Here is a 19,192-nt window from a genome sequence, read left to right as displayed (position 1 = left end):
CAGATCGCCCGAACTGGTGATTCCTCAGTACAAGGAAGGGTAAGAAACTTGTCAATGACCTTTTTGGCTTCAGGAGGAGGAAGTAGTACAATCTCGTGTTTTGATTAGATTAGTATAAGTTGGGGGTAGAAGTACTAAGATGGTTCTTGTGCCATTTCTCATCACAATGATAACAAAGATTAAGCTCACATTTGCATTGCATTTCAGCAGGAGTAAGCATTTTATAAGGAACATGACCCACACCAGGTAGGGACATTGAAGGTCTATGGGATGAAGCCGGTGAAATTAGTGTGGAAGAGGTCGGAGCAAATGAAGGGATGTTTGAGTGACTGGAAGATTTAGGTTCTGTGTAATGAGAAGTAGTTCATTAGCTGGGCTTACATGAGCTCGATAACTTTTGCTCATGTAAATAGGTTAGCCTAATAGGGGAAAAAATCTAGTACCATAGACTTTATATCGTGTTTGAGCCCTGAAATAATTGTGTGCATCATTTGGTGTGATGCCATACCCGACGTCCAATTTGCAATCTTCTCAAATTGAGAGAAGATATTTATGAACAAATGAGATCATTTGGAGTTTCGCCAGAACATCTTCAGGAGCCTCTAGTGTTTTTGCAAAAAAATGAGTCACTAAAGCTGTAGTGAAGTGCTCCCAGCCAATCAACTGGTGATCTTTGTACATCCGTTGAAACCAGCACGAGCATCACCTACAAGGTAAAAAGAGGCTAATGTAAGGCGTTGCTCATCAAAAACCCAATAGGCATCAAAGTACTGATTAGTTTGGAACACCCAACTCTCAGTGTAAGCTCCATCAAACTTAGGCAAATCAATTGAGGTTGGTTGGTCATGACTAAACGCTATGTATGGGTTTGAAGGGGCATGAAGTGGAAACTGAATTTGTGGTGAGACTGGGTTTGGGGTGGAAACTGGAGTTATGGAGAAAAGGAGAGAAAATTGGATTCTGGGTAGGAGCAGTGTGTTGGTGGTAGAAAGTTTGTGGAGGTGGCATGGTGGGCGGAGATGGAACACTAGAAACAGAGCTTTTCCCCGATTGTTGTCCTAACTGGTTTAATTGCAGAGTGGAGAGCTGAGAAAGAATTTCATGAAACATGGAGGTATGAATCTAGATTGTAACAGACATGGATTCAAAGCTCTTGTTGTGGGAAGCCACTTGTTCTTCGTTTCAAAGCTTCATCTAATGTTTGAGTCGAGTATTATGTGTCACGTCACCGAATTGTAGGGGAGGGTCAATGAAAGCACCAAATGATATGAACCAACTTGTATTGATGAACTGACAGGGAATACAAGCTTTTAGGGAATAAAAACTTGTTTAGGAAATTCAAAAGAACTACAATCATTCGACTATCAAAAGCAACTAAAGGAAAACGAATAAAAGAAATAAACTTTCAGAATATGCATAAGCAATAGCCTTGTATGTCTCTTCTATTTGTAGGCTTTGCTGCTTGGAGAGGAATCCTATGTGGTGATCAGGGTCGCCTCAACAAGTTTAGGGGCCTAAAGACAAATTTTATAAAGAGGCTATATTGTTTTTAGTTGACAATATAAATTAAATAATTATAACATGCTCAGCGTAATCGTACAAATGAGGTCTGGAGAGACTGGTATATATGTAGACATTATGAAATAAGAATGCAAATAATATAAATTTTCAATGAAAATTATGTAATATAAAGTTAGAATAATAAAACATAACTCAAAATTTCTAAAAGTATGATGGTATTAAAATAGTATTGCGATGGATTAAATAAGTAGATAAATAATATTAAAAAAAGTGTTAATTACTTTTAGTGCTTGAAATTTGAATAAGAGTCCAAAACAAATTTGATCTTTTTATAAACGGGAAAATGTTCAAGTACCACCCTAGACTGTGACCAAAATTTCATAGACACACCTTAACTAAACTAAGGTCCTATTACCTCCATGAACTTACTTTTTTATTTGTATTTTTATACACCTTTTGTCTTACGTGACACATTTTGTGACTCCACGCAACTGAAGTCCGTGGGAAGTATTTGGACGGAACGTAAACCAAAAAGATGCACAAAATTACAAAAAAATAAGTTCAGGGGGTAATAGGACCTTAGTTTAGTTAATGTTTGTCTCTGTGATTTAGGTCATAGTCTAGGAGGGTGCTTGTGTATTTTCTCTTATATAAACACATAACAATATATTTTACATAATGTATAATGTTGTAACATTTGAGAGACTTCACAATATTCAATAATGAAATAATAAATAGTGAAAGGAGAATAAAGAAGTAAGAATAAGAACACAATATTATTGGTTCATGATAATTGTCAGGTATAAATGAGGTAGACAATAAAATAGATAGTCAAATGCGAAACTAAAAAGGTTAATACAATTAACTAGCCACATAATAATCTAGAAAAGATACTACAATCTACACAATATTAATTTTCTCAATTATAACTTCTATACAAAAAGTTTTTCTTCAAATTTATCAGTACATGATATGCATCATTGAGAGAAAATGGGGACCCTATTTTAGCAATTGTTTTAGTGGCCTTATTGAGATGACCCTGGTGGTAATTTGTGACTTTTGGCATGTATGACACATTTGTCCCCTTGTTGGTTCCTGTAGTGACGTATTCCTCCAAATATTTAGGTGCAGATTTTAGCTTGTTGATGCGCCTAAGTGTAAGTGGACCACTAACCATATTCATAACAAGCAGCCTGCTCTAAATATTAAACTAAGATCAGACAATGTACCATTAAAGAAGGTTTCAAATGGTAAATTTCGTTTTGCAAAAGAACATCAATATGAGCCTCCTAGATTGTGTTGCGGCACTGGTACATTGAAAGATCATTTCACATAGACTATCAATTAAGTTACATGATTTTTATTTAAGAAATGATGAAAAATCTCGATACTTTCAAATATACATTAGAACATACAATAATTTTATTGTATTTACAGTTTAAGTAAATTTAACCCATCAAACTTTCTCATACTCACCCGACCCGACCCATATTGACATCCCTGACAATTTAATTATCAATAGAAACACGTCACTTGGTGTAAATTATGATGCAGATTCAGCCCGAAGAAATCAAGGTATCTACACATTCAGAGTTAAAGGTCGAATGTACCATCAGATATATAATTTATATCCAGTAACAAGGAGACAAAAAACTTGCAGCTTTTTTTTTACGATGACGACATCTTAACAACAACTTTGTTCTGATAGACTCAATGAATCTATAGTGCACGAGCTTATGGATATCTTAAGGATTAACCCATATTCCTTTTTTGTTTTGTCTTTGATACATATCTCCCTACTACATGATCTTAATTTTGCACTCAAAAATGCAACTCTAGCTTAGATCGACGACTCTGTAACTTGTCCAACTCATCTAAAGTTGTTGTGATATGGGGTTGAAGAACACGAGAACAATGTCAGTTATGCACCAACACAAATAGTCAAAATATTATTATTTTGGATACTATGATGCACTAAAGAGTCCTTTATTGTTTCCACAAGGCCAAAATGGATGGAATTACGGTATTAAAAAATTCTCAGGCCGACAAATGTCCCTTCAAGAGATATTGGTCAATATGAACAATTGTCCAGCATAAAAAATTATTTTTCGCTCTATCTCATATATATATTTATATGGAAGCTCAAGCTCTAGGTAAACCTAAAAGAGATACAATTTTTATTCGCAAATACTTATTGTTACAAAATCCAAAAGAGAAATGATGAAGATGAAATACTGCACACTGATAGATTGTTTCAGCCGTACTCACTAGACAAATATATAAAGCTTGAAATTCAGAGATCGGATTATGCTTCATTTAATCAATGATTAGAAAGACGATGCTAATAGAATTATTTGAGATAAAAAGAACTAACAAAAATGCCCAAGATCTTAAGTTTTTGTATAAAAAATTTCCTGAACACTTTGTATGGTGTGCATGAGACAAAATGTGGACACTACGAAAGCAATACTTTTGTTATTGGTTGCATCGTAACATGTTACCCAACTTAGGAGAGTGCTGAAAGTAAGGGGATTCAAATCTTATGAAGACCTTCAAACTGGAAATGGACAGCATTATAATACTTTTAGATAATCTGAAGAAAAAAAAAGAGTGACTACATTGTGACAACAATCTGATCGACTGTTGGTTAAAAGCAACACTTATCAAATGTCATATAGTTTAAGGTGCTTCCTTGCTTGTCTACTGTTATTCGATCAATTCACAAAATTTATTATGAAAATAATTCAAAGAGTCAATTTCAGAAGACTACAGATCACATTAATGATATTTTACACTATATGGGTCATAATGTGAATGAATATGAATTTATTTCCACAAACAATTAACCCATCTACAATGGTAAAGTACGCAAAAAAATATTTTTTTGAAAGAATCATTACAGTAAGTGAAGAAGATGTGTTACTACACACAAAATTGAACACCAAACAACTGAAAGCATACAATGTGATTACTGCTAGAATTTTTTCTAAGAAACCAGAAGCATTTTTATCGATGGGCCAGGAGGAACAGGAAAGACATTATTATATATCACGCTCTACTGGCAACAATAAGATTTAAAGGATAAATAGCTCTCGCAACACCGATTTCTGGTGTGGCTGCTTCGATCCTCTCAAGTGAACGAACTGCACACTCGCGCTTCAAAATACCTATTGACATTGATGAACAAAGTTTAGTTGCTCTCTCATTCGTGAGGCAAAATAAATTGTATGTGATGAAGTGACTACGGCTAAAAAGAAAATGTTTGAAATTTTTACATGGATCATAAAAGATCTTATGAATACAGACATACTATTTGGTGAAAAAGTCGTCGTCTTTGGAGGAGACTTTAGACAATCACTTCCAATTGTTCATAATGAAAAAAAAAGATTCATTAATTAATGTATAGTATACTCTATCATTTGGGGCACACATGAAAATTTTCAATTATCTAAAAATATGTGAGCAAAAATACACCCTTCTTTTTGTGTTTGCTTGATAAAAATTGAAAATGCACAAGAGAGAGTCAATCTTAAAAATAAAATTAAGCTTCCATCTTCTTTGATTGTTCCTTTCACAATTGAAAAAGAATCTTTTGATACATTATTTATTATGACATGTTCAAATTTACACACATCCTTCTTTGGTAGATTCAAGTGTCATCCTAACAACAAAGAATGACTTTGTAAATGAAATCAACGATATGCTTATTGCAAAGTTTTCAAAGAAAGCAACTACATTTGTTGCCATTGACAAAACAATTAAGATTAACTATCAAACTCAATATGAAAATCTATTACACAGTTTGAATCCTGCTGGTTTGTTTCCTTATAAATTAACTTTGAAAGAAAATTGTGTTAAGATGCAGATTAGTTAGTTTTAATTTAGAGCAAGTTGGTTTAGCTGGCAGATTAGGTACAAGTTAGTTACGAGTTGGTTATTTTGTTATAGAGTTAGTTAGTTTTGTTATTAAAGTTAGTTAGCTTATTTTTCCAGCATTTTCTTGTGATTAGAAAGATACACACTTGTATAAATTGTAATTCACAGATGAGATAATACAAGTTTTTCCATTCTCTCATTCACTCTTGATCAGCTTCAAAACTCTGTTTCTCTCTTCCACTTTTCATTCTTCTCGAAGCTTCTTCAATGGAGGTCTGAAGTACTCCATAGCTTCTCCTTGTTTCAACATTGTATCAGAGTGGTAAGATTCATCTTATGCTCATCCTTTCCGCACTCATTTTCTTCTCAATTTCGTCTTAGTTTCTAGCAGTCATGGAACGTAATATCGATCAAGAGCCTGCTCCTCAAATTCCAGTTCAAAACCTTGCTTCAAATCAAATTCCAGTTCAGAACCTTGCTGCGAGTACATCTAATGATTCTTTCTACATGTATCCATCTGAAAGTGCCGGATCTGCCATCATTCCACTTGTTTTTGATGGAACAGGTTATCGTTCATGGAGACGGGGAATTCTTCGAGCTCTGTCAGTAAAGAATAAGACTGGTTTCATCAATGGGAAAAATGTAAGGCCATCTCCAGATTCAGCTGCTTTCGCCCAGTGGGAACGATGTGATGACATGGTTACTTCGTGGCTTCTCAATTCACTGTCAAAAGATCTTGCTGACAGTTTGCAGTATGTCAACAACGCAAGGGAACTTTGGGATGAATTAGCTGACAGGTATGATCAAGCTAATGGTGCTAAGTTGTATCAATTGCAACGGGAAATCAATGAACTCACTCAGGATAATCTCGATGTTACTGGTTACTACACCAAAATGCAAAAATTGTGGGAAGAATTTAGCACACTGGACACCAATTCTCAGTGCACATACTTGTGTACCTGTGGTGGCAAGTTGAAGATGCATAAGGCTGAGTTAGACAGACGCATCATTCAATTCCTTATGGGATTAAATGAGGTATACACGATAATTAGGGGTAGCATATTGATGATGAACCCCTTAACTACCATGGCTCAGGCTTTTTCTATTTTAGTAAAGGAAGAAAGGCACAGAGAGGTCAAACCTCATGACAAGCTCAACTTTGATTCCACTTCCCTTCATGTGAATGCTGCTGGCAGTTCTAGCACAAATTTTAGGACAAACTATGCTTCTTCATCTTCTAAAGGAAATGGAGGAAATAAGCCTTCTAATAGATCAAACATGTTCTGTGAGTACTGCAAAAAAGGTGGACACATGAAGGATAAGTGTTATAAACTTCATGGTTTTCCATCGGATTTTAAGTTCACAAAGGGTAAAAATTCTTCAGGAACATCAACTGTTGCTCATGGTTCTCATGATAATTACAAAGGAAAAGGCCCTGAAGGTAGATGTGCACTTGACATGAGGAATACAACTATAACCAAGCAGCAGATTGATCAACTGGTTAGTATCCTAGAACACATTCAGACTCAGGGAGGAAACAACACTAGAAATTCATCTAGAGAAATTGCAAACAACATTGCAGGTGGAGCTGTGAACTTTGCAGGTATTCTGACCTGTTTTTCCTCAATTACTGATATTGGTTGTTTGTCATGTACGTGTTCCAAGTTGTCAAACAATTCATAGATCATAGATTCCGGAGCCTCAAACCACATGACATTCGACAAAACAATACTAATCAACATCAAACCATTACCCGACCCTTTCTTAGTTACCTTACCAAATGGCTATAGAGTAAAAGTGGCAGAAATTGGTGATGCATGTCTGAATCCTTCATTAACTTTGCATAAAGTTCTGTTTGTACCTAGTTTTAGGTTCAATTTGATATCAGTTCATTGTTTAGTCTCTCATGATAAAAGAATGATCAGTTTCAACTCTTCTTCTTGTTTGATGCAGGGCCCTTCAATGAAGAGCCCTCTGGAGATTGGTAGAGCACATAATGGACTATATTTCTTGTGCTCAAAATGCCACATTCCTTGCCATAACAACAATTTACTAAATGTTGGATCACACAACAAAATATCATCTGTTGATTCTAGGACACATTCTGGTTCTAGTGATTCTAGTTTACTTTCTAATTCTGTAGTTCCAAACACTCTTTCATATAATTCCTTGTTTGATATTGCTATTTTTCCTTGTAATAAAAAATCATCTACTAGCATGAATTCAATTATTGATAATCCTTTCATATCATGCATGTCTCATGGAAATAGTATTGATCACTTATGGCATAACAGACTAGGCCATGTGCCCTTTGTCAAAATGAAAGGAATCTCCTCTATTCCTATATCCTTCTCACCAAAAAAACCCTTTGAATGCATTGTTTGTCCCATGGCCAGACAAACAAGATCACCATTTCCAATAAAAACTACTACTTCCAGCCAGAAATATTTTGAACTTCTTCATCTAGATTTGTGGGGACCCTATCATGTACCTACTCATAATGGCTACAAATACTTCTTGACGATTGTTGATGACTTTAGTAGGTCTACATGGACTCAACTTCTTACTTGCAAAAGAAACACCCTCCAAACCATAAAGTCTTTTGTGTCCCTTGTGGAAAACCAATTCACAATCACTATCAAGTCCATTAGAACTGATAAAAGGTCAGAATTCATCAATCATGAGACAAATATCTACCTCCAAGAAAAAGGAATAATACACCAAAGATCATGCCCATACACACCACAACAAAATGGTGTAGTTGAGAGAAAACACAAACATCTGCTTGAAGTTGCTAGAGCATTACTGTACCAATCGAAACTACCTGCTAGATACTGGGGAGAGTGCATCCTTACAGCAACCTACTTGATAAACAGACTGCCCAACTCTTTTCTTCATAACAAGACTCCTTTTCAAGTGTTGTATAACAAACAACCTACCTACTCTCACCTTAAAGCCTTTGGTTGTCTATGTTTTCCTACTCTCAACAGTCACAAAGACAAGTTTAAACCAAGAACTACACCCCACATATTTGTAAGATATCCTTATAACACAAAGGGATACAAGGTTCTAGACTTAAGCACTAAGAGAATACATGTTTCCAGAGATGTGTCATTTTATGAAAATGTTTTTCCTTTTACTCTTTCTGAAGTTGATTCTAGTTTTTTTACAATACTGAAAAAGCTGAGTATGAATCAGACTACATTGCACTCCACCAACATTACTCCTAACAAAGTTCATATGATGGATGATGACACCACTATTACTGCCACTAATACTGATCAGCCTTCAACACTAAAAAATAATAACTCACCATTTTTTAATGAACCAGATATAGTGAATCATTCACCAACAATAACTACTCACCAACATCAAAACCTTAGGAGGTCCAAGAGGTCACATATCATTCCTACATACCTACAAGATTACAACTATTCTTTACCCTTATTACAATCCCAAAATTCAAATTCAAATCCTTCATCTTATTATGGTTGCAATACCAATTACGTGTCTCTCACCAGTTTTAACCATGATAGTCAACAACTTGTTAACAACATTTCCCATGACAATGAACCATGTTCATATGAGGAGGCAGTGATAGACCCTGCTTGGCAAGCAGCAATGACATCTGAGTTTGAAGCATTATACTCTAACAATACTTGGGAGATTGTTAAGTTGCCTGCAGGGAAGAAAACAATAGGTTGTAAGTGGGTGTACAAGATCAAACACAAAGCTGACGGGACAGTGGAAAGATACAAAGCCAGACTTGTTGTGAAGGGATACACCCAGCAGGCTGGGATAAATTACAATGAAACTTTTTCTCCAATAGTAAAGATGACTACTGTCAGGGCATTGATAAGTATAGCTGTGAAAAAGAACTGGAACATGTATCAACTGGATGTTAACAATGCATTTTTGCATGGAGATTTGTGTGAGGAAGTTTACATGGACATACCTCAAGGACTCTTAGTGTAAAAGATGACTACTGTCAGGGAATTGATAAGTATAGCTGTGAAAAAGAATTGGAACATGTATCAACTGGATGTTATCAATGCATTTTTGCATGGAGATTTGTGTGAGGAAGTTTACATGGACATACCTCAAGGACTTTTAGTGGAAAACACAGGTTTGTGTTGCAAACTCAAAAAGTCATTGTATGGGTTGAAACAGGCAAGTAGACAATGGTATGACAAGTTAGCTCAAATGCTTTTCTCAAGAGGTTATTCTCACTCAGACAGTGATTATTCCTTGTTTTATAGAAAGGTTGGTGTTTCTCTAGTGTTTGTTGTTGTCTATGTTGATGACATAATACTGACAGGAACTGATGTTAATGAAATCAGATCTTTGAAAAGTTTCCTTCATGATCAATTCAAAATAAAGGATTTGGGAAAACTTCATTATTTTCTGGGACTAGAAATACTTTATAAGGACACTGGAGTTCTGATCTCACAGAGAAAGTTCACTACAGATTTGCTAAAAGAATTTGACTGCACATCATGCAAACCATCCATGTCGCCTCTTGAACCTACAGTGAAGTTCAAAGCAAATGAAGGAGCTTTACTAAAAGATCCCACATTCTACAGAAAATTGGTGGGAAAGTTAAACTTCTTGACTAATACCAGGTTGGACATAACTTTCAGTGTTCAACACCTTAGTCAGTTTCTTCAATCTCCTAGAGAACCACATCTTAAAGCTGCTTACCATGTCCTGAGGTATCTCATGAATGATCCTTGTTTGGGAGTATTCTTGTCCAATAGCACTGACTGCACTATCACTGCCTATTGCGACTCAGATTGGGCTGCATGTCCTGATTCTAGAAGATCAGTGAGTGGTTATATTGTGTTAATGGGAGACAGTCCCATTTGTTGGAAATCCAAGAAGCAAGCAACAATCTCCTTGTCCTCAGCAGAAGCAGAGTACAGAGCCATTAGAAAAGTGGTGGGAGAATTGGTCTGGCTGGAAAAGTTGCTAACTGAGTTGCATTCACCATGTAATTTACCTGTTCCTGTATTTTGCGATAGCCAAGCAGCTGTTCATATTGCAAAGAATCCTGTGTTTCATGAAAGAACGAAACACATAGAGGTTGATTGTCATTTTGTCAGAGAAAAGCTACAGGAAGGACTTATTGTACTTCATCATATTCCAACTGATGAACAATTAGCTGATGTTTTAACCAAACCTCTGCCAAGCTCTAAACATTCCATCCTACTGCACAAGTTAGCTGTGAGCTACTCACCTCCAACTTGACGGGGGCTGTTAAGATGCAGATTAGTTAGTTTTAATTTAGAGCAAGTTGGTTTAGCTGGCAGATTAGGTACAAGTTAGTTACGAGTTGGTTATTTTGTTATAGAGTTAGTTAGTTTTGTTATTAAACTTAGTTAGCTTATTTTTACAGCATTTGCTTGTGATTAGAAAGATATACACTTGTATAAATTGTAATTCACAGATGAGATAATACAAGTTTTTCCATTCTCTCATTCACTCTTGATTAGCTTCAAAACTCTGTTTCTCTCTTCCACTTTTCATTCTTCTCGAAGCTTCTTCAATGGAGGTTTGAAGTACTCCATAGCTTCTCCTTGTTTCAACAAATTGTCCCATCATATTACTACGAAATTTGAATTTATATGAAGGTTTATGTAATGGTATACTATTTACATGTTGTGATATTAAAAAACATATTATCGGTGCTAAAACATCAACATGTGATTTTAAAAACAAACATGTATTCATTTCAAGAATTCCACTATTATCGTAAGTGGATGAAAGATTACTAGTTTCTTTTAAACAGAGATAATTTTCAATTAAACTATGCGATGCTATGACTATAAATAAGGCACAAGGTCAAACACTTGATTTTTGTTGCTTACGAAAATCTGTTTTTTTTTCACTCGATCAACTTAATGTTGTTTTATCAAGAGCTAAATGTTCAAACTCTGTTAAATTATTCATTCGTCTGCCCACACCAGCAGCTAACTGTGACGATCGTTGTACACATAATATTGTTTATGACGAAATCATCCAAAGAGTATCCTTGTAAGTCTTCTAGTAGGGATGAAAATGGGGCGGATGCGGGGCGGGTTGGGTTTAAGATTGTGGGGCGCAGGTGGGCGCGGATGTTTGAAGTGATCTTTTTAAAGTTAATGTGGGGCGGGGCTGGTTGCGGGTATATGTGATTTTATGCGGGTTCAAACTTAATTTTAACTTCTTACATGTTATAAGAGTGATAAAGCATTATTTATTAAAATAATTTCTTTAAAACTACTAACATATTCAAGATAATAAATGAAAATAATTCAATAATAAATAATATAATTTCTTACATGTTTTATATTTGACCTCTAAAAAATAAAATTTTAAGTTACTATTCTATTAAATTAATACAACTTAATGAAAAAATGAATCTCTTAATTCTTATGATATTTTGTTATCAAACTTAACTAGAAGAAAAATATTTAAAAAATTATGCGAGGCGGGTCTATGTGGAGCGGGGTAAGATGAGTTAAAAATGCAAAAAAAGTTATAATGCGGGCGGCGCGGATTAGGCTCAACTCGCCCCACCTGATTTTCACCCCTATCTTCCACCATCTCAAAATAAAATATGATCAGCTCCACAATATGGAACAAAATTGATATTGGCTACAACTATCCTGCAACTAACTTCTCGGTGAGGAAATTGCACTTTTGCACCTTTAGACTAGAATCTAGATATATTCCTATTTTTGAAATTTTGAGATTTAAACAAATTTATATTTGTATAACTTCTTTACTGACATCAGTTTGTTGTTAGTTTCTACTTTACAACATTCAGTTTACAACAGAGAATTAGGTCGACGAGCAGTCATGATTATTAACATTGCACAACAGGCAAGGTTACGTAAACAGCTTTCACAATTTCACATAATACCCTACATTTCAAATTGCTTTAACTTATTTTTCCATTTATGTGAAACTGATTTTATGTTCTTATTGTAACCTTTTAGGAACAATAATGTACGTTTTTAGAATGGACTTATTTTCTAGCACAAACCAGAAGTAAATTTTAATTTACAATACAGAACTGCTTGAACAATTAAAAAGCATTGAAGAAAAGTGAAATAATAGCACCTATTTCATGATGTTAACTTCTTGACACGCCTATTCTCTTCTTACCTACCCAACTGTTAGGAGGAAGTAAGCCATAATGTTATGAACTTACAACAAAATCATCGAAGGCAAGATTATCATGATCCAATCTAACTGCAGGACCCATGCTTGTGCAGGCTGCTGCCTGCCCTGCCTTATTCTAGTCTTTAATATATCTTCGAGTCTTGTCTTTTTGTCATTCACTATGAAGATGCAAGGTACAAATAAAATTAAAATATATCAAGATATAAGGGTTATTTTAGAAATAAATTAATTTTTTTCATACGTAAATTAAAACTTAACAACTTATTTTTAGAAGTATTTTATTAAAATGACTTTTCAAAAAAGTATAGGATTTTCTTTTTGACTAATTCATTTGAAAAGTGCTTTCGTAAACAATTGAATTTTTTAAAGAAATTCAAATTATAAAAAGCGACAATTATTAATATACTTTTAATAATGAACAACTTTCACAAATAGCAAACATAAAAATCATATTTGTATGTTATAGTTATAGTCTGCATAGTGCGCTATATAGCAAATTTTATGTTTGTTATGGAGCTTTTAGTTTGTATATTTGTTACAAACATTCAATTTTATACAATTGTTTAGTTTTGTATAAATTCATTTATACGTGGTAATTTGTAAAAAAAATCTGAATTTGCATAATTATAAGTGTATATGACGAAAATATATGTATTTGTATATGTATATACACTTTTTCTCTCACTTTATACAAATACGAACGCAAATTATACATTTTATATCGAATTGTATAAAATGATTAATGTATACCGAAAATGTCTAATTGTATACCAAATCAGATGAAAAGAAAAGGGGATGATTGCTGCGAATTACAATTTTAAAATAAACTATGGCTATAGCATTTAATTTAAATTAATAGTTTGTTATTTCATACAATTTTCCCTATAATATATTACAATTCTTTTTAAAATAGAAACCAATTTTAAATATCTATTATAAAAAAAATAATTAAATTAAAATCTACATATTTCAATTTTCAATCAATATTATATTTAACTGTTATTTTTTTCCTTTTTTTTAATTTTGCAAAAATATTGTTTTTACCTTTTTCTTTCCTAATTCTTTAAAATAATATAATATAATATAATTAACAAGATAATATTATATAAACATAAATAAATTATAAAATTTTTATTACATAAAAAAATTCTTAAATGAAATTAAGCAAACTTACGAGATATACTAATTAATGAATAAGAGATATATTGATAAATATGTATATATGAAAAAAAATATTATAATTTAAAAGAAAATAACTTTTTTTCGTTTTGATTTTAGCTCGTTTCTAATAGCAGAATAACTGGTTTAACTTTCATTTAAAATCACTTTTGTTTGTCAAACACTTAATTTTTCCATAAAAATGTTTTACTGGTTTAGCTTTCATTTAAAATCACTTTTACTAATTTATCAAACATTTAATTTTGTCATAAAAATATTTTTTTTGTCAATAAACATTGGGCAACTTTCACATATAGCAAACAAAAATTTCATATTTGTATGCTATAACAAACTTTGCATAATTGCGCTCCATAGCAAACATAAACTGTATAATTTGCTATATATATACAATTGTATAATTCGCTGGCCTATTTCGCTGCAATTGTATAATTTGTTTTGCATATAGTTGAATCGTATTAAAATGTATGTATATTGCATAATTATAAGTGTATAGCAAGAAGATATATGTTTTTCTTGCTTTATACAAAAACAGAAACACAATGTATACACTTCTGTTGTATAAAACTAGGAAAAATTGTATTTCACTGCAATTGTATAATTCGTTGGCCTTTTTCTCTGCAATATTTGAAGTAAAATGTTTGTAAATAGTATAATTAAGTGTATAACACGAAGATATACATTTTTGCATGTGTATATACAATTTTCTCTCGCTTTATACAAAACAAAAATAGAATTATACACTTCTGAGTACAAAGCGAGAGAGGCGAGCGAGAATGGAGAGTGGCGAGCGAGATTTTTGGGAGAGGGACGCTGACAAATTTTAGCTAATGTTTGCTATGGAGCACAATTAAATCAAACCCTAGCTATTCCATTTAATTTAGGTTATTAGTTTGCTATTATATACAATTTTCCCATAAATATTTCTGAGAGTCCAACATCAATGTCAAACAAGTTATTAATAACTCTCTTTTTTATAGAAGAAAAAGAAGTTACTAATAATAATAATAATAATAATAATATAGGAAATAATATAATATATAATATTGTACATATATATAAATATATATATATATATATATACACACACTATTATTGTTAAATACAATTGTATTTAAAAAGTTAGACAAATGGTTTTAGTGAGGATGTGAAGTAAAGTAATGAGAATTGGGATGGAAAAGGTGTTTTTGTTGGTAACCCTCTTTCCCTTAGATCGCCCATCCTGATGCCTCCCTCAAAGAAAACCAAAGCTAAAAAAAACTCAACCGAATCACCGGCGCCGGCAGTTTCAACTTCCAACTTTCCAGCATGTATTCGTGCCGTTCCTCCTTCCTCCGTCGCCATCACCATCCATGCCAAGCCAGGCTCCAAACAAGCCACCGTAACTGACTTGAATGACGATGCTGTTGGGGTCCAAATTGACGCACCTGCTAAAGATGGTGAAGCTAATGCTGCACTTATCGATTACATAAGCTCCGTAAGTCTTATCTTTTCATTCATTATTCATCTAGGGTAGTATGTGCTTCTACAACATCACTGCAGTTTCATTCAATTTGTTCAGCAGTTTTTCCCCTTAACTTCTCCCCGTTAAACCTAAAATTAATTGTATTGATGTTTCATTTTCTTTTTCCGGAATTGTATTTGGGGATCATGTATGGACATAGAATTATTACTATATGAATTTCGTAACATTCCGGAATTTTAAAAAAATACAAATACCTGTTTTCACATTTTCCATTCTAGATCACTCATAATAATTCAATATTTTTGTTGAAATCCAACCCCAATTTTCAAATACCATGTTTTAACTTTTTTATTTCTTTCTAATTCCACATTTTTTATGTCCAGACGCCCTAGATTTTGTAACGAAAGAGTACCTCACTTATGCTTTATAGCTTAGACAATCAAAACCGTAAAAATATTACTAACCCTGCATCTGAATATCTGTATCAGTTTACACATGAGCTAAAATTGCCAAATAAGTGCTACTACATCAGACCACATTGTGGCTGATGAAGTTCCAGTGTTATCAAAGGTGATAGGTGAAACAAGAGCTAAAGTATCTGTATATCAGAGCTTTAAGCTCAGAGAGCAAACGGAACTCAGAATTTAAAGAGAAAGGCCACGTTGAAGGAAAAAATAAAAAATATGATATGAAATATATATATGTAGTTCAAGAATAATAGTAATAATTGAAACAAGCATTCTATTGGCCAAGGAAATGAAAATTATTAATAAGGTGAATTGTTTTGTGTTTTGTATCGCTCTCTTAAGGTTGGAATCCACGGGCGATGAGGTGCATGTTTTAGCTACTTGGTGCCTGCACTGAAGTTCTGCATAAGTAAGCCATCCTATTTTGCATCTATGTTTAGGGCTTAAGAGCGTTTTAGGCAAGCTTTTGACAGCCTTATGAATAACCAAGCAACGTCTTTGAACCGGGGAGGGGGGCGAGGGCCTTGGCCCTTGGCTGGAAGGTTAGATTTTTGGTGATGGCATACCAATGGAGTTGGAACATAAAACTGGAGAAGTAAACACCGAAAAAATGGATCCACTGCTGGCTAACTTTATCAAGATCCTTGTTGAGTTAAAAATAAAATTAATAATAAGTAAAAATACTTACTACCAGTTTTTTCGAGTTATTAATTAGTACTAGTAATATTTTTCACACAGCATTGTTGAAGGAAACAAAACTACCTAAAGTAATTATATATGGACTAGTAAAGATCCAACAATGGTTATATAGAAGAAATTTATTAATCTATAAAGAAGTGGTACGAAGACAAAGAGGGAAGAGGGTGATGGAATAACCTGTAAGCCACAACTCCAGCGATAGTGACATAGTAATTTGCAAGCCCCAGAGAACTGAATTAAGATTTAGTGTGTTCCATTTAGAGAAGATTTTGGGGTATTACTTTTTGAATGGATTTCCATGAGGTAGAAGTTTCAAAAGAAAGAGAAAAGGGTGAGGGTCGTAGATCTAAAGACATTAGCTGCCGGCTGAAGGACATATCTCAGTTAGCATTTCAAGCAGTTTTCTGTGAGGAAAAGATGAGGATGAAAGTAAAAAATAATTGGGCTTATTGCATAAGAAAAAAATTCTGATGGCAATGTTTACTTGGGCAATGTTTACTTAATACTTATGTGGTAACTTATGTAGATCGTTTATTCTCGGTTCAATGGTTTTATAGGGCTTTTGATTTTCTGAGATACTTAAGAATAGTTGATACTTTTTGGTTACATAATTTAGTTTTATAACTTTCCTGCAATATAAGTTTAGTACGATTACACTAGTAAAAGTAACCCCTTCTGTTTTTCTCGTGGGTGATTTTCATCTTGAGTTGGTTTGTCTTAATAAGGAAGCTGGGAATACTAGTCTCTTCCTTCTTTCTTTGGATCATGGAGAGGGAAGCTACTTGCGAATTGAGGAAGCAAGGATCCTAATTAACTGACATTCTGTCGCCCCCAGGGCTTTGGTCTGGTGGCAAGAGTGTAACAAGCGCACGTCATGAGGTTGACCCTGCCATAGACAAAATCCTGATATTTAAGTGGTAAAGGATAGAGGGGAGCCAATTATACACCGAGTTTTGAACCTTGTGCCGCTGGTACTTGGGGATTTCTCGGATATAAAAAAATGTAAAGTTATCTGCTGATATACCATATATAGATCATGGATGGAGTGAATGTCTTGAGAGGAAAAGAATGGAGTGTTTGTTGAAAGAAAACCCTCAATGAAATTTCTGCGGAGTCCATTTTGATAAAATGAAATTTTGGTTTCATATCCTCTGGGAAAGTAGTCATAGGGAGCTTCTGGTGTCTGATTAACTAGCAATTTGGTAAGACAATTGCTTAGGGAATCCATTTTTATTTATTTTGGTTTTTATCATTCGTATTAACTCTTTACATTTACAAAAGCATCTTTTCTGTTCTTATTTGTTCTTCCATTATCTGGTACCAGCCTCTGATAAACTGCTAAAAGGTGAAAAAGAGAAGTAATTTCCTGCTTTCCTATCACTGTTCGTTTGATATTCCGATATAGACTTGGAAACCAATTACTGAGACAGCCACTTGAAATTGTTTTGGCTAAGATTGTAGCAGACGGGAAATTCTCAGTAGTGTTCAGATGAAAATTAACTCGAATTCCTTGTATACCTGTTACTTGTGTTTAGCATGAACAGAAGCTATGTTTCCTTGGGTAAAATTTGACTTGATTTTGGACAGGTTGTGGGGGTCAAAAAAAGACAAGTTTCTATAGGTTCAGGGTCGAAATCCAGGGATAAGGTCATCATCGTGGAGGATGCTACTTTACAGAGTGTTTTTGATGGTCTAAACAAAGTTTTGAAAGATCAATGACAGAAACTACTGAGCCATGGTATGTTCATGTGGTATTGGACAAGGCACTACTGGATCAAAAGAAAAGAATTTGCTTTGACAAGGCACAACTCAAGATATTCTTGTTAGCAACTCTAAAACATGCATCACCAGACTTGTGATTCTGATTGTGTGTGTTTTAGGGGCCAACTATGCAACTACTAGAGAAGTTCAATTGCGAATGCCAGATTCAGCTTCTCATTCATACCTATCGTTGCATAAAAACACATCGTGTCATTATGTCTTGGTTAAAATGTTTTATGTTTTGACGTGAACAGGTTGATTAGTCAATTAGTATGTCTTAAGCTTTATGGTGGTGAAACAAAAGAACTGCCATTTCAACCAAAAGATTTGTTTCTCAGATGAAATTGCATGTAGATCTATTCTGAAGTACCTAAACTGAAATTGCTAGATTATTTAAATCTATGATATGCTACAAATTTGCACACTTGGCACATAAACAAATAACACAAAAGCTCTTGTTTGTGAATATGTTGTTAAGCTTGCAAATCAGTTTGTGGAGGATTCATAGTAACACGCACGTCCCTTAAGATGTAACGGTTAATATAAATATTTTATTACAATACACATATTAATTAACATTTAGTCTTTGATTTTGAAAAAGAGAAAAGATATAAAGTTATCATTGAAGTTGTTTCGAATTTTTAAAAAGATATCTTAACTTTGCAACCGTCCTATTGCCCCACTAAACAATTTTGAATATGTATAATTACATTATTTTTCGTCTATATGACATAGAGAGTGGTGTGCACTCTCTCAAAGAGAATGAGCAGGCTAAAATAACTAATATGATTTTATTTTTACAAGTATTTTATTATAAAATATATTTTATTATTTTTCTTATTATTATAACATTTTTTCCTTTTAATTTTTTCTCTTTCTTTCTTCTTTCTTTACAAAAATTTATTGTCATCTCCATTCATTTAAACTTCTTACTTTCAATATCACCATTTTTATGACAACTTCACCATCCTTTTTTTTTATTACTATTAGTTTTACTTTCTTTAGTTTTAAAATTTTATCTAAATATTTTTTTATATTTCGAACAATTCGATAAACTCAT

The 19,192-nt window shown here is 33.6% G+C and overlaps 1 protein-coding gene across 1 annotated transcript; it reads left to right on the top strand.

Moving 5' to 3' along the window:
* Positions 1–14,837: 14,837 nt before the first annotated feature.
* On the top strand, positions 14,838–18,476 carry LOC101266102 (uncharacterized). Its single transcript, XM_004235025.5, has 2 exons — positions 14,838–15,217; positions 17,959–18,476. The coding sequence occupies exons 1-2, from the start codon at positions 14,966–14,968 to the stop codon at positions 18,088–18,090; spliced, it is 384 nt and encodes a 127-aa protein (XP_004235073.1). The 5' UTR covers positions 14,838–14,965; the 3' UTR covers positions 18,091–18,476.
* Positions 18,477–19,192: the final 716 nt, after the last annotated feature.

This window comes from Solanum lycopersicum, chromosome 3, assembly GCF_036512215.1.
Source record: "Solanum lycopersicum chromosome 3, SLM_r2.1".
Classification (NCBI taxonomy): domain Eukaryota; kingdom Viridiplantae; phylum Streptophyta; class Magnoliopsida; order Solanales; family Solanaceae; genus Solanum; species Solanum lycopersicum.
This window is presented reverse-complemented; position numbering and strand designations above follow the sequence as displayed.

Excerpts from the sequence above, each read along its gene's own strand:
- LOC101266102 (XM_004235025.5), top strand. The coding sequence starts at position 14,966 with ATGCCTCCCTCAAAGAAAACCAAAGCTAAAAAAAACTCAACCGAATCA. Across the intron at positions 15,218-17,958 it reads TTATCGATTACATAAGCTCC|GTTGTGGGGGTCAAAAAAAG; the intron begins GTAAGTCTTATC and ends GATTTTGGACAG.